At 53.8% G+C, this 14672-nt stretch overlaps 7 protein-coding genes across 7 annotated transcripts; 2 read left to right on the top strand and 5 right to left on the bottom strand.

Moving 5' to 3' along the window:
- Window positions 1–43: 43 nt before the first annotated feature.
- Window positions 44–991, bottom strand: PG985_014319 (uncharacterized protein; the record flags this gene model as incomplete). The annotated part of the gene is made up of 2 exons (XM_066834085.1): window positions 44–832; window positions 926–991. 2 exons carry the CDS (start codon window positions 989–991, stop codon window positions 44–46), a joined length of 855 nt encoding a protein of 284 aa, XP_066678825.1.
- Window positions 992–1646: 655 nt separating this feature from the next.
- PG985_014318 (uncharacterized protein) lies at window positions 1647–2330 on the bottom strand (the record flags this gene model as incomplete). The annotated part of the gene is made up of 2 exons (XM_066834084.1): window positions 1647–1975; window positions 2063–2330. The coding sequence occupies 2 exons, from the start codon at window positions 2328–2330 to the stop codon at window positions 1647–1649; spliced, it is 597 nt and encodes a 198-aa protein (XP_066678824.1).
- Window positions 2331–2940: 610 nt separating this feature from the next.
- Window positions 2941–6161, top strand: PG985_014317 (uncharacterized protein; the record flags this gene model as incomplete). The annotated part of the gene is made up of 2 exons (XM_066834083.1): window positions 2941–3365; window positions 3437–6161. 2 exons carry the CDS (start codon window positions 2941–2943, stop codon window positions 6159–6161), a joined length of 3150 nt encoding a protein of 1049 aa, XP_066678823.1.
- A 22-nt stretch (window positions 6162–6183) lies between these two features.
- PG985_014316 (Aldehyde/histidinol dehydrogenase) lies at window positions 6184–7889 on the bottom strand (the record flags this gene model as incomplete). The annotated part of the gene is given in 5 exon segments (XM_066834082.1): window positions 6184–6846; window positions 6935–7139; window positions 7151–7347; window positions 7409–7780; window positions 7851–7889. 5 exon segments carry the CDS (start codon window positions 7887–7889, stop codon window positions 6184–6186), a joined length of 1476 nt encoding a protein of 491 aa, XP_066678822.1.
- Window positions 7890–10966: 3077 nt separating this feature from the next.
- Window positions 10967–11769, top strand: PG985_014315 (uncharacterized protein; the record flags this gene model as incomplete). The annotated part of the gene is made up of 2 exons (XM_066834081.1): window positions 10967–11026; window positions 11110–11769. The coding sequence occupies 2 exons, from the start codon at window positions 10967–10969 to the stop codon at window positions 11767–11769; spliced, it is 720 nt and encodes a 239-aa protein (XP_066678821.1).
- A 426-nt stretch (window positions 11770–12195) lies between these two features.
- Window positions 12196–12504, bottom strand: PG985_014314 (uncharacterized protein; the record flags this gene model as incomplete). Its single annotated transcript, XM_066834080.1, has 1 exon — window positions 12196–12504. One exon carries the CDS (start codon window positions 12502–12504, stop codon window positions 12196–12198), a length of 309 nt encoding a protein of 102 aa, XP_066678820.1.
- An 807-nt stretch (window positions 12505–13311) lies between these two features.
- PG985_014313 (uncharacterized protein) lies at window positions 13312–14657 on the bottom strand (the record flags this gene model as incomplete). The annotated part of the gene is made up of 2 exons (XM_066834079.1): window positions 13312–14523; window positions 14592–14657. The coding sequence occupies 2 exons, from the start codon at window positions 14655–14657 to the stop codon at window positions 13312–13314; spliced, it is 1278 nt and encodes a 425-aa protein (XP_066678819.1).
- Between the last annotated feature and the right edge of the window lie 15 nt (window positions 14658–14672).

The following is a 14672-nucleotide window of genomic DNA, read 5'->3' as shown; positions in this document are numbered from 1 at the left end:
TACACAACGCAGACGATGACGCAACGGAACAGGGCTCACCCGGCTACCCCTGAGGAAGAGCCTTCCGTCGTCGCAGCCTCCCCTGGCAATCATGGCAGGCAAGGACCGTCTTCCACCGATACCCCCTATTCAAGATCGTCCGCCCATTGTAACTCCGCCCATTCCGTGTCTGGCGGGCCCCGAGTCCCTCCATATCCATGTCGAACTGATCTGACATCTGGTCGGCCATGATGAGGATGCTGCGATTGCCCGTTATGTAGATGCGCCGGAAGACCTGGACCCCAACAAAGAGGTCCTTCATCCTGTCATGGAGCCGCAAGCACCGCTCAGGGTCACGGCGCGCCGACGCGGTGGGGTCGTCCTCGACGACATGGGCCAGGTTCCGAACCTGGCGCAGCATAGCCCGATCGAGCGCGCCCGTCGTAAAGGCGCCGACGAAAGCGGCGGCGTTGGCGTCGTAGGTGGCGGCGGTCTGGTTGTACCTCGGTCTTTTGGGGACATTCCACCAGGACAGGCCGAGCAGGAAGTGGTCGCGTTTGAGGCTGACGGGGATCTCGCCCAGGGGCTCGGCCTGCAGCGGCGGCGCCGGGGTGGTGCTGTCATACAGGAGTGCCAGCTGGTGTGACCGCATGGCTATGCGCACCACGCCGGTCATGGCGTGGACGGGGAGGCGGAGCGGGAACAGGGCGTTGGCTACGCTGCGGCTTTCGAAGTTGGCGTGGAAGACGGGGCGGAAGGGCTGCTGGAGCTCGCGGGTGATGATGATGCGGTTCGTGGGCTCGTCGAATAGGAGGATGCGGTCGCGGTACTCTTCAAGGACGGCATCTTCCCACTGTGGTGGTGGATCTCGCGGGTTAGCTGCCCGTCTTTTGTGGCTTATGCTACTGCTCGTCTTCATCTGAGGGTTGGGCGGGTGTTGACTTACTATCTGTAGCCGAAGTTCGGGTGGTAAACTGGGGAAAAGCGAGAACTCAGTAGGAGCGGTAGCCATACTAGCGATATCTGTTTGTCTGCACCGAATGTGAGATATTGGGCAATGATAGTAGCATTGGACTTTTTTACGCAAAGAAAAGAGAGGTGCAGTTTTAGGTTTAATACTGTTTTGGTTGCTTCTGTCAGTTTGCGCATTTAGATGCTGTTTGTGGGGCCCTGAGGAATAGGGGGCTCCATGAGAACGTTACCATTGCCATCATTCACACCGACCAATATTGCTAGTAGATGATATGAGATGATATATAGGTATTATCCCTGGCTCGCCTACGATGACATCGGAAGCACATCTTTGGCACTCGATATCATTCAGACTGAATGCGTTGTTCACGCTCAGGAAGCTGTTACAGCCCCCGATCATATACTGAACGAGCCATTCAACGTTATGGTGATGGCCCCATGCCTTCGATGAATTTTCAAATGAAGAAGTACACCCACAGCAAGGCCTAAGAGTGAGTTATTATTTGTTAACGCCGCGGTTTTGAGTAGTATGACTACCAAAGTCGGATAATCAAAACAGGGCCCTGAGATTTCGTATGTAATAGCGGTATCTGTGCAAGGAAATGAAAGGTTTGGAGGGTCTTGAAAAGATTTGCATTATTAGTTTGATATTAAATACTCCCACTATCTCCTGTCGCTAAGATTTTGCAGGATAATTAGATGAAGAAAGCGGCGGCAGTCAGAAGAAGAGCACCAGCACCCCAGATGCTCTTGGCCTGTGAGGCACCGCTGTTAGGGGGCGTAGAAGTCGACGCCGGAGTCTCTGACCCCGTCTTGGTAGCTGAGCCCGACGGAGTGGCCGCAGCCGCGGCTGAGGATTCCGTGGCCTTGGTCGAAGATGACGCGGCGGGAGCGGTCGACGCCGGCACGGCACTGGAAGACGAGGTGGTAGCCAGCTTGATACCGCAGACAGCCTCGGTATCAAACTCGCTGGGAATGGGCTTGTTCCAGGCATTGCAGCCTTCAACTCCTCTCTCGATAGCATCTATAGACATGGGTTAGATCCAAAGCACGCACATACAGCTATATCGGTCTACCCGACCGGAGCGAAGGAGGGAACCAAAGAACTTACCAGGCAAGACATTGGCGTCGCAGTTCTTGGCCATGCAGCAGTACCACCGCTCGCGCTCCGCCTTGAGCGTGCACGTGCAGGCGGGGTTATCCGAGTTGCACTTGTTGGTGAACTCTGGGAAGAAGCAGCTGTTGTTGCATTTTGAGTCCTTGTTCTGCTTGTCGAGGTTCACCTCCCAGGCGGGCTTCGACGTAGACTGCGACGCGACGAGACTGGCGGCGCCGAGCACGGTCGTGAAAAGGACCGCAGATGAAGTGAATTGGACCATGATGGCGGACAGGGTGTATGTGAACGATAGTGAGGGCGGAAAACGAGCGACGAAGCGAGTGACGATCTGAGTGCAAAGAGAGGCGAAGTGAGAAGTAACTATTCCACAAACCAAAGAGGGAAATGATGGTCTTTATCAGGAGTAGCTAGCAAGCGCCTGTGACCGTAGCCGCTAATCCCATTTTGGCGTGACGATACAGAGATGTAAGCACTAGCAGCACCGGAGGGCAGAAAATTAGGGGCTGATGTCTTGGCACCTCATCTCGGTCTGCCTTGGCGCGTTGCTGCCTAAGAGCCGGAACAGCCCACCACCCCTCCCAAATACGGGTGGTTCGACAACCAGATGTCCACCGATAGTCTTCTTCGATATCAAATTTCCGGCCGGGTACCAGTCCCAATGAATTGAAGTTGGAATACTACACCTTGGGCAGTCACGTGGGTGTCGCGTGACAAGTACGCACGAGATTCTGCCACTCTAAGCGCCTGCATATCAAGCGCCAGATACCCAGCTCGTCAACTCTTCGGCTTCTGTCCTGCCATTTGTATTTAACCGCCACGAGGTCCATCACGAGCGACTGGCACATAGCCTACATCCAACCCCATGTTGCAATATGGATCCTCTCTCTGCACTATCTCTTTCCTGCAACATTCTTGATCTGATTGAAAAGGCTGTCAAATGCTCATTGCTGGTGAAAAAGCTACACGATGGCACCCCAATGGGGATCGGCGAAGATGCAGAGACAATCTACGACACCATGCAGGAGGTCATCACTGCCTTAGGCGACAAAAACGGCAGACCGCTGTTGAAGCCCAGACTACAAACGTCCATGGACAATATTCTTGCCCACTGTGAGGAACTCTCTCGTGCTTTGGAAAAAGTTCTCTGCAAATGCAAGCCGGGTAGGAAGTCTTCTTGGCGTGCTGCCGGTGCCGCTATTATCCGAATCATGATAAGTAAATCCGACATTGAAGGGTTGGTGGGAAAGTTGAAGGAGCAGCGTACAGCGCTGGGAATGCTGGAGCTCGAAATCATACGGTAAACCTATCCTGCACCCCCTTGGCCACCTTGTAGGTCCAATATAGTCAGCTTCTAACAACCATGTGTAGTGATAGCACCGAGAACATCAACCGGCAACTTGACCACGTGAATCTCACAGAGAATCGAATCTTGGTTCAACTCGATGACGTCGGCACCAAGGTTGAGACCAGCATTCAGCCTTTGCGTGAGAAGGTCGACGAGGTCCTATCAAAGTTGAAGGAGTCTGATGGGAAAGTCAAGCGCCAATTGATCATCCGCAGTTTGGAATTTGCGACTATGGATGAAAGATTGGATGACATCCATGACCCTGCAAAGGACACCTTCAGCTGGATATTTGATAACCCCGAACGGCTGAAGAAAGAAAAGACTCTCAAAATCAACCTCACGGACTGGCTACAGCATGGCTCCGGAATCTTCCATATTGTCGGTAAAGCCGGGTCAGGAAAATCGACATTGATGAAATTCATTTACGAGATGCCGCAGACCGCAGAGCTATTACAGAAATGGGCTCAGCTGGAAAGCAAGCAAATGGTAATATGTCAGTTCTTCCTTTGGAGGGTGACCTCAGTCAAGGAGAAGAAGACACTCAAGGGGTTAATCCGGGGCTTACTGCATAACATCTTGAGCCAAGTCCCTGAACTGTCATCAATACTGTTTCCAAGGCTATGGCAACAGAAGCTGAGTGCTTTTGATGGAAATACTTCGTTTCGGATCACAGATCGAGAGGTGGCAACTGCTTTCGAGACTTTGATGGAAAGCAAAGGAATCTTCGACAAGCTTCGAATTCGGCTCTGCTTTCTAATCGACGGCCTTGATGAATTCGAAGAAGTTGTCGTTCTGCAACGTGAAACGTCCCAAGACCTGGCCATGAAATTGCAAAAGTGGGCTTACAATTCCTCTCACAACCACATCAAGATTTGCGTTACAAGCCGGCCGTTGCCAGAGTTCATGTCCGTCTTTGGGATTAACCAGAGGATGACATTGGAAAAACACACGAAGGCTGATATCAGAAAGTTTGTTCATGACGAACTGGAGGCCAACGAGCTATTCCAAGCGCTTGGGCGGACGTCACGGGTCAGCAACGTGGACTGTGGCTCTATCCTACGTCGAGTCATCGACAGAGCAAACGGTGTATCCCTCTGGGTTGTGCTTATTACGCAAGTCCTCAAACAAGAGTTGTCAATCGGGGGTAGCGCGCAGTCTCTTCTGAATATCGTGGCCTCCTCAAACCCGATTTTGAATGTGTTCTTCGAGCAGATCATTCATTCGATCCCTTACCACCACAGGCTCGCATCATTCTATTTTCTAGCCGCATCCATGCACCTTTTGGGGTATTACATTAACCCAGAAGACAACTTGCGTCTGTTCCACAACTTGCCTGAACAAGGCAGGCCTAGAGTGGCACCGGCCCGATTGGATCTGTGGGATTCTGCTAGAGTATTTGAACTGGCAGAAAAGAATCCTCAAGACTTCCTTAAATTTGATGAACATACAAATATACCCGAGGTCGACGAGTACGAACATGAGCCAGAATCCGCAATAATGCACCAGAAACGATTGGCATCCCGGTGCCGCGGCCTTGTGGAGTTGAATAAACATATGAAGCTAGTTTTCATACATAGATCGATCCCAGAAGTACTCCAAGAATACTTTCGACAGGAGAAACAACCCCGGGTTGAGGATAAAAAGGTTTCTGAGATGCTTGCATGGATTACGTTGGCAAGAGCCACCAGCAACCGCCTAGCTGGTCCAGATTTACAACGGTACGCTGTCATAAGAATTTTCGATCATCTAAGACTCCGTGATCTGGATGGCTGCGAGTCAATATTCCGCATACTACAGCATATCGATGCTGTACTTATTCATTCTCAAGAACAGTGCGACTCGAAAAGATCTCCCTGGATAAGGCTTCACAAACAGAAAGATGAACTGGATCTTAGCGGTTCAGTGATAGTTCCGTACCTATCACAATGGTGGTTTAGATCATGGCCCGATATCATCTCGCTTTGCCAGCAATGCGGAATACACGAATATGCGTGCTGGGGGCTGAAGGAATTCCTCCATAGACCCGAATACAGAGATAGGGCTCTGAGACTACTCACGGATACAATCCTCAATTCTTCCCTCGGTGGTAGTCTGCACTGCCTGGCCCATCGGAAGATCATCGATGCTATGGTATCGATTGGATTGAACTTCAAGACCTTGGAAGGTGCTGCACAGAACGAAAATGACAAGACCGAGGCAGGTGCTCTTTGGTACGAGTTCATAGGAAGAGAACTCCATTTCCGGGCAACCTACTACAGTAAGCCAACAATTAGAGGTTTTACGGAAAGACACATCGAGTTCATGGATGGATACAATTGGCGCGGCATCGAGGCTTTCCTAAGGCTCGGAGCAGACGCCGACATCCTCCTGGCTCAGACGCATGATGTTGGCAGCATTGTTGGACCGCAAGGAAAAATCTTGTTCACTGTCAGTGAAGACTACTACAGGAGTCCCGACTTCAAGTATAGTAGGCCTTCACTAATCAAGCTCCCGAAATCGCCGATCTCTTTGCGCGATTTTGTGGCGTATCAGGCGAGTCATTATGATGTCCCCAATAGTGAGCGTCTCCTTGAACTCATTGATCGGAGTATCTCGGAAAAAGCGAGCTTGGTAATCAGTCTTCCGAGAATTTCCTTCCTCAAATTTCCACATAATCTCGGCATTTTCCTTCTCGGTGTCTTTCTCAGTTTGTTAGTATACAGATTCGGGACTTGGGATAATCTTGGTCTAGCGGGCTTCATGGTATAGTTGGAGTAATCTCTACGTTAGATTAGCTACGTGAAGGCCTTTGCACTCTCCGACCCCTTGCGGACCCAAACCGACTGGTGATTGCACCACCCTTGAGCCCGTCCAGCCCCTGCTCGACGCCGACGCCGCTCTCCTTGAACCCGCCAAACGCCACGTTGGGCGTAATCTCAAAGTGCGAGTTAACCCAGACCGTGCCCGCTTCAAGCTGCCGCGTCATGCGCTCCGCCCGCGCCGTGTCCGCGCTCCAGACCGACCCGCCGAGACCCATGAGCGTCGCATTAGCGCGCCGAATCACGTCCTCCTCGTCGGACCACTTCAACAGCGGCACGATGGGGCCGAACTGCTCCTCCGCCACGAGGCGCGAGTCCTCGGGCGGGTTGTCGACGACGGTGGACGGGAGGTAGAAGCCGCCCTTGCCGTCCAAGGCGGGCGGGAGGTCGGCCTTGTACGCGACCTTCAGTCCTTGTTGGGCGACCTCGCCGTACAGCGCCTGCAGCTTGCCGTACTGCATGCTGTTCTGCACCGGGCCCAGGGCCGCCTCGGCGTCGGTGGCGGGGCCGACTTTGAAGGTCTTGACGGCCTCGACGAAGGCGGCGAGGAAGGCGTCGTAGATGCTCTCGTGGACGTAGACGCGTTTGACGGCGAGGCAGATTTGACCGCTGTTCACGTAAGACAGGAATGCAATCTGTAATTCGGGGAGAGGTTAGCCAGTTATCCCATTTGGCTCTTCCCGATTTTATTTCTTGGGAGTGATGGTAGATCCTGTGACTAACCTTGGGAACTGTCGTCGCCAGATCAACATCTGGGCAGATAATAGCCGCATCGTTGCCGCCGAGCTCAAGGGTGACGCGCTTGAGATGAGCGCCGCACGCCGCCATGACCTTCTTGCCCGTGGCGACGGAGCCCGTGAAGCTGATCTTGGCGACGCCCGGGTGCGAGGTGAACATAGGGGCCCAGGTCCTCGCCGCCGCTGAGCACCTGGAAGACACCCGGGGGGGAAGATCCGAGCGCCGATCTCGCCGAGCTTCAGGGCCGTGTAGGGACTGTAGGGCGACGGCTTCAGGATGAAGGTGTTGCCGACCAGTAGGGCAGCTGCGAGCTTGACGACGGCCAGGCCCATGGGGAAGTTCCAGGCTACGATGCCGACACCTACACCAAGGGGAAGGTAACGTCGCACAACTTTTCTCTGCAGTGGTTTTCATTGAATTAGCCATGTGAACAGCCAGAGGCACTGAAGAAGATCTTACCTCTTCGTTTTCCTCCACCAACTCCTCCTCGAGCCGCAACGGCACCATCTGCCTGATCAGGCTGCCGAGGTGAAAGAGCTCGATAGCCTGACCCTGCGGGGGCTTGCCGGTCTCCTTGCCCAGCAGCGGGCCGAGCCCCGCCTGGTTGGCCTCGATGGCGTCGGCGAACTGGAGCAGGTACCCCGCGCGGTCGTCCGTCGACCGCTCGCGCCACCCGACGAACGCAGCTTGGGCCGCCGCCACGGCGCGGTCGACGTCGGCCTGCGTCGAGACGGGCACCTCGGCCAAGGGCTGGCCCGTGCTGGGGTCCACGGCCCGGCGGGTCTCCGCCGTGCTGGTGAGCTCGTTGTCGATCACATTGCGGAAGGTTTTCTGGCGGCGGGGATGGGTTAGTCTGAGGCACGTTTTATCAAAAGGGACCGCGGGACGGGGCATAATCTACCTCGTAGTCGTCGAGCACCAAGTTCGAAGTTGCGGCCATCTTATACAGTGGAGCAGGGGTCTTGAATCAAATGGGAAATCGATTGCTGTATGATTGACTGCCAGAGAAGAGGCGAGAACAAAACAAGATTGAAATCAGCAGATATATGTTCGGATACCTGCAGGCAAGGGATGCGGCGCAGCACACGGAGGCCGGAACAATTGACACGGAGCCTCTGGTTAAACTGGATTTCATCCAGACTTGGCGTGTGCGACAACTCACGGCCACAAGGGGTTCTCATTGGCCGTGACTAGACCGGCCCCTGTCACCACCCGTTCCAAGTGCAATCGGTCTTACTCAGAAACCCACAATGAAGTCTATTCTGCGCGGGGTCGATGCCCCCCTCCGAGGTTCATCGCAAGGGGCCGATACGACAGTTGTCACCACGTTGCTAATTAAACTTTTCTGTCCTGCTGCTCGGTTGCCTATCGCATTCTTGGAAGGGGACCGAAAAAGCACCTAGCTTCCTGTAAAACTGGTATATCGCTACTGCACTTGGGGAAACCGGTCAGCCAGGGAGAGGGTAGCAATCAGGAATCCCTGGCTTCGAAGACTCCAAGACCCTGCGGTACCGGACCGCGCTGGGGAACCTGGGGCTGTTGCAGACAATGCAGGAGCCGCCGCCCCAGCGGATGTCGCCCGACGCATGAGTCCCATTCCATGGGGCGGAAGCCCATTTGGGAAGTCTACGTACCGGGCGGCGGGACCGGCCGTTCCTACCATCTTGGTGACCATGGGAAATGCCGGGGACGGGGAACAGAGGACGACACGCTGTTTGCCTGATGCTGATGCTAGGGATAAGCAGGTGCCTTTGGGCGATGGGAGGAAGAGATGGATGAGCGTTATGGTGGGGTCTGTGAGATCCAGGCTCCAGATCTCCTTCTCTACCGCTTCAGACCTCAGTACTGCTCATCTCTCATGGAAGAGAGATGCTCGATGGACAAAGGTGAAGAAGTCCGCCCTGGAGAGACCCACTTCAAGGCTGAGCCACACTGGTCCCCTGAATAAGAAATATGGGAACGTAAGCGCGTGCCTGTGATTTGATTGGACTGAGCCACTCTGCTCGCTAGATACAGGTACAAACGCAGTGTACCTTCTCGTGTCAGAATAAGCCTGTTGGATCCCGGTACGTCAATCAATCACCTGATTCGAGATACAAGCGCAATTGGCCTTTGACAGAATCCCCCTGTTGGGATGGAAACACTTTTTCGTGTACAATCTTTCCGTGTCGTTCATCCTGCCATACTTCCTTTGGGATAGAAGCCTTATCTACTGCTGCGAGAGGACGTGGACAGACCTAGAAGTTCTAGAAATGATCTGTCTAATTTGGGGGCCTCTCGCAACCATAATCGTCCTTACTCATGTCGTATTTGCTAGTCAAGGAGGATATCAAGATGTGGCGGAAACGACTAATTACCCTCGAAGAATCACCGCTGAGAACCATGAAGAAGACCGTACCAACAACTAAGGGCCCGGCAGTCCTTGGTTTGGCGATGGTTGATACCCGATACAGCACCGTCAGGGCTATCAGCTAGAGGCTGGTCGTAATGATTTGATCACCTTCTATCCTTCGAGGTTTGGATGAAGTCCAGTCTTTAATACAATTCACATCACCGTACATCGTAGCGTGAATTCCAAGCTCTTTTGGGGGCCCGAGGCTCAGCTTGCCAGTTTGTTTGACCGGAGGATCTCAATCCATGCTTGCATTGCACGCATAGCCCCAGGCATATCCTCCGAACCAACTGCACTTTCCTGTCCCTTAAAAACCCTTACGTTTTCGGGATGCTGATTTCCCTCACCCTTCCACTTCAATACCCTTATCATATCTGTAATCTTCCAATAAGAAGATCAATTGTAAACAAGTTCTATTCACATCTTGACATTTCCAATCGAATCGCCAAGTCAGCGGCACAGCAATGAACCCCGACTCGAAAAACACAGCATGTTTCTCAACCAAGGAGAAGGAAGCTCCGACGAACCATGATGGCCCAAATGGTATGTCCTGTCTCAAACGCCCCATCAGCCAGCCTCCCGTGTGCATGTCATGACAGCATCAACTAACGATGGGTGTTTTGCGGCGGACAGGAGAAACCCCGGAACCGCCACTGTCCGCCACCGAGCTCCATGAGCGGAAGGGAAAGCTCAGCATTTTCACGGATCACCTCCTACCAATTAATATGTACACTATGGCAGACTGTTACTACGAGATATACCGTGATTTTGAGGGTTGGGGGAGTCTTTCCTGGTTTCAAGTTTTCGTGCTGCTGCTTGCACCGTTCTTCATTGTTTATTGTGTTGTAACAGTAAACATGACTGTGCAGCGGGATCTCCGGTGGTTTCGGGAACTGCTTACGTCTTGGCGAGGGCGGCAGTCGTCCGCAGGAGCTGCAGGGAAAGTGAATCCGCACGATGTCTGCTAGTGGGAAAACCAGAGCAGTGTCCGTGCGCATAGCTAGGTTTTCAGTCATAACATGCAAGCATTATGAAGGCGTTTGCTATTGACGCCATGTCCGCACATCAAACCGGGTCTCCAAAGGAAACTACACCAGTGCTCAAACCCATTGTCAATTCTGATATTCAATGATATTTTACGATATATGCAAGGTAGCTAGGTTTCTTGTAAAAGCAACCAAAACTGATGACTACAGCGTCAAATCACTTGGCAGCTGGCTAGCGAAAACTTGCTGCTCTGGGTTATCTGGCTTAGCTTCAGATTGCACCGCCGTCAGGACTACTGACTTAGTCGACCAAAAGTATGTGTCTGTTGAGTTGGAATAATGATGCAGCGTGGCTGCTGCAGATAGTCTCTAGCCAGACATGCTGAGCACGGCGTGACAGGATTGTGAATCAGCCGTAATGCAATAGTCTGGAGATAGGTTTATAAAGCCAGCCAGCAACTGCCAACTACGTTGTTGATTTCCACCGCGGTAAAAAATATGCTTTCCCTTCCCTCAAATGCATCGATGGCACAAAGCACCATCGAAAAATCCATCACATTCTCATCTCTACCAAATCGTCTGCCCAAACAATGCGGTAATCACCATCGCACAACCAATTCATACCAGCACCTCGGCATCATGGCCTCGGACGACTTCCCTCAATTCTTGCGTCTCCCAAAGGAGATCCAGCACATGGTCGTGAGTAATTCCAATTTTGACAATCGAAAATGCTTCCATAGCCAGTGCTTTGAAACATTTACTGACCAAACGTCTACCTGCAGTGGAAAATTGCGGTAGTCGAGGAGAACAAGAATCGGATCATCTGCCTCCTTGCAGACACCCAATGCGTGGTTCCGACCAAGTCTCGTCTGCTGGCACCGTCCCCTGTATTCAGCGCCACCAAGGAGAGCCGGGCCATCGCCAAAATGGTCTACTCTACCCGTCTCGCTATCGTCAGCACATTTCACAACACCCCGGTGGTGAAGCAAGACCACAATGAATGCACGGCAGTTGGGGCGATTCGAATCAGTTTGGAGCACGATATCTTCTTGATAGGGCTTGGGTTCAGCGATTTCGACAAGATGCCAGACTTTCGAGGGATCAGCAAAATGTTCACATCGTCCAAATTGGAGAGCACGGACATCAAAAAAATCAAGAATGTGATTGAGGCTAAGAGTCCCAATCGGAGTGCGCAAGAATCACCTACAGCACCAAATTTCGACAAGAAGAAGTACTCAGGAGTGAATACCTATTACCAGACCCAAGGTGACTACCGCATGTCGTGGTATTTTATCGCCAAAGACTTCCTAAGAGGAGACTTCGACACACTGGATGAAGGTTTTGAAAAGGGCTTTGGCCATTGGTCAGACTTAGATCGGATAGTTGGCCCTCTGAGCCTCACGAGTTCGCAAGATCCGAAGGACGTCCAGGAAGAACCTTGAGCATATCAACAAGAGCTCATTGGAGAAGAATTCAAGTTCATGGCATCGCTTCTAGATCAAATACGACCTTGGTATGTGTTCTAAATTGTCTTTGTAAGTAAAACAAAACATCTACGCAGCCACGTAAGCAGTCATGTGCATGGGCGGGCAGTCGGGCTGACCGACAAGACTGGAACTATCATGAAGCATGAAATAAATCACAGGGTACCTTGGAAGTGGTTAGGATATGAAAAACAAAGTTGAGGTCTTATGAGGTGAACACTACGACGTTGAATGCAGATTATCCAAACCCACCACGCGCCAACCAACACACCAACACACCGTCGAATACCAGTCTTCAATGACTTGCAGCAACTCGTGATATTCCAGCTAAATCCCGATTGTATCTCCCATCTTCCATTCTAGCGGCATACAATCCAGCATCCCCTAGACCAAGATCTCCAAGGCCACGACCCCAAGCCCCACGAGCCCCGCCGCACCGCCCAGCCCATCCATCCCCATGACGCCCATCGTCGCAGCCGCGCCCTTCGAAGTGGACGTCGAGGTCGCCTGCGTCTTCGTCTCCGTCGACGCGGTGGTACCGGTAGCAGTGGTGGGGGTAGTGGCGACGGTGTTGGTAGCGGTGGTGCTGGTGGTAGCAGTGGTCGTGGTCGTGCCGCTGCCATCGGCAGCAACGAGCGTGCTGCCCATGGCCGACGCCAAGGCGAGGGACAGGATGACGGTGGTGGTGGGCATGGCGACCATTTTTGGGTTTGGGTTTCCCTTGGGGTCTTGTTGGAGGGTAGGTTCTCCTGGTTTCAAGTTTTTAGGGATGTTGGAAACTATTGCGGACAAGGTTGGACGACTGAGGGAATCGTGGTGTGTTTGGTAGCTTACGAGTCAAAAGAAGTTTTTCTTGCACGTGTGCCTAAGGATGGAAACCTCACCTGGGTGAGACGGGGGCTTAAGTACGATTGGCTTTTGGCTGTACCAAGGATAGGCAAAGGCTGCAAGCTTTATGGAGTTTGCTCAAGGCGTCCAAAGGGAGGCAAACTATTTCGGTCAGGCTGTTTGTCTTGCTTGCTTCTCGCTTCTCCGGGACGGGCAGGGAGGAGAGCTGATATGCAAACGAACTCACTGCTACGGACTGCGTGATACACGCCTTGCTGCCTCCCAGCCTCCCCGGCTCCTTGGCTGGGTGCATTTCGCCCAGACCAGCTGTTTCAGAATGCAGTAGCACGTGTGGCACCCTTTGAAGGGCGCAAACATGCGGTCAGAGGTGACACATAGCCAAACATACGGAGGTTGAAATGGAAGTTTTGTCAAAAGATCTACGTCCGTCATGGCTAGTCGTACGAGCGTAGTGAACACCACATGAAGTCCTGGATGTTTTCTCGAGCACAAACGAATCAAATTCACGACGTATGTTTACCAACAGTTTGCCCCGTGTTGTGGTGCTACATGTACTCCTCAGAGTAGTCTACCTACATAAAGCTTCCGCAAAGTCCGACCTCCCACAACCTGATCCGACATTAAATTTATGCATGTCTCCGACCTGGATGATCAATCTGACTGTGTCGCCGCCTGTTGTTGCCTTGCCACCCAGTCCTCCGCACCGTGGTAATCGCAGTTGTACCTCATAAACTGAGCGGGGTCGAGTGTCACCTTGTTCGACAGCTTGCTGTCGGTCGCCGGTCTGGCCTGCTGACGGGAGTACAGCTGAATCAAGCTCGCCCGGTCGTACCGCGCCGCCAGCACCCTCTGCAGCGCCGCCCCCACCTCTTCAGCGCTCGGTCTGCCACGGCTGCCGACGTCGCACAGAAACGCCTGCAGCGCCTCGGCGTCCTCCACGCTCTGCGACGCCCCCTGCCCCTGCGTCGGCAGCATCGCGTGCGCCGCGTCGCCCACCAGGAGGGCGCGCCCCCTCGTCCAGGTGGGCAGCGGGTCGATGTCGCGCAGCTGCCAGAGCGCAATGTCGGGCGCCTGCGCGAAGATGTCGCGCAGCCAGCCCGGGAAGTCGGCGTAGCTCTCCATCAGCTTCTGCCGCGAGCCGGCCTCGACCCACGACGCCGTCGACGACGCCTCGTGCATCTTCTCGTCGGGCACCAGCGCCACCACGCCGAAGACCTTGCCGCCGCGGCCGGGGCCCATGATGACGCGCTTGTCGTGGCCCATGATCATGGTGGTCGAGCCCTCGGTGGCTGAGCCGCTGGTGTCGATCAGGTTGTCGGGCAGGTCTAGGTTCTTGAGGTTCTCAATCGGGATCAGGAGTCGGTAGGCGGAAATGCCCGTGGGTATCGCACTTCGCTCCTCGCCCAGTACCGCGGTTCGGATCGCAGAGTGGATGCCGTCGGCCCCTATGATCAGATCCGCCTCGAGCGTCTCGCCGCTCTGCAGCGTCACCGTCCCAGCGTCGGGGTCGCAGCCGGCCACGGCGCTCGCAGTCCTGACCACCGCGGGGTTCCCAGGCAAGTCGGGGCTCGTGGCGGCGTCGAGCAGGCCCTTGTGCAAGTCCTGGCGGTGGTACAGCATGCGGTCGGCGCCGAACATGTCCGTCTCCAGCCGCATCTCGCGCACCATCTTGCCCTCGAGGTTGAAGATGCGGAACGCACGATCGGGCATCGGTTCGGCCTGCTCGATGAATCGGTCGATGCCCCATCTCGAGACGATCTTCGTGGCATTGGGCTGGAGCGAGATGAGGGCGCCGACTTCGCCCAGCATGCGCGAGCGCTCGAGGACGGTGATTTGGCGGTTCGGCGCTCTGAGAGCAATTGCCTAAGAGGTGCCTGTTAGTGGGGTCCATCAAGCACGGCGCAAATGCGTGGGGGATTGGGGGAGCTAACCGTTGCAAGACCGGCAATGCCTCCACCCGCTATGATGATTCGAAACTCTTCGGTGACACTCCCCATATTGTCGTATTATTT

The sequence above is a fragment of the Apiospora marii genome (genome assembly GCF_038362585.1).
Source record: "Apiospora marii strain CBS 49790 chromosome Unknown utg000011l_segment0_segment0, whole genome shotgun sequence".
In the NCBI taxonomy this organism is placed as follows: Eukaryota; Fungi; Ascomycota; class Sordariomycetes; order Amphisphaeriales; family Apiosporaceae; genus Apiospora; species Apiospora marii.
This window is presented reverse-complemented; position numbering and strand designations above follow the sequence as displayed.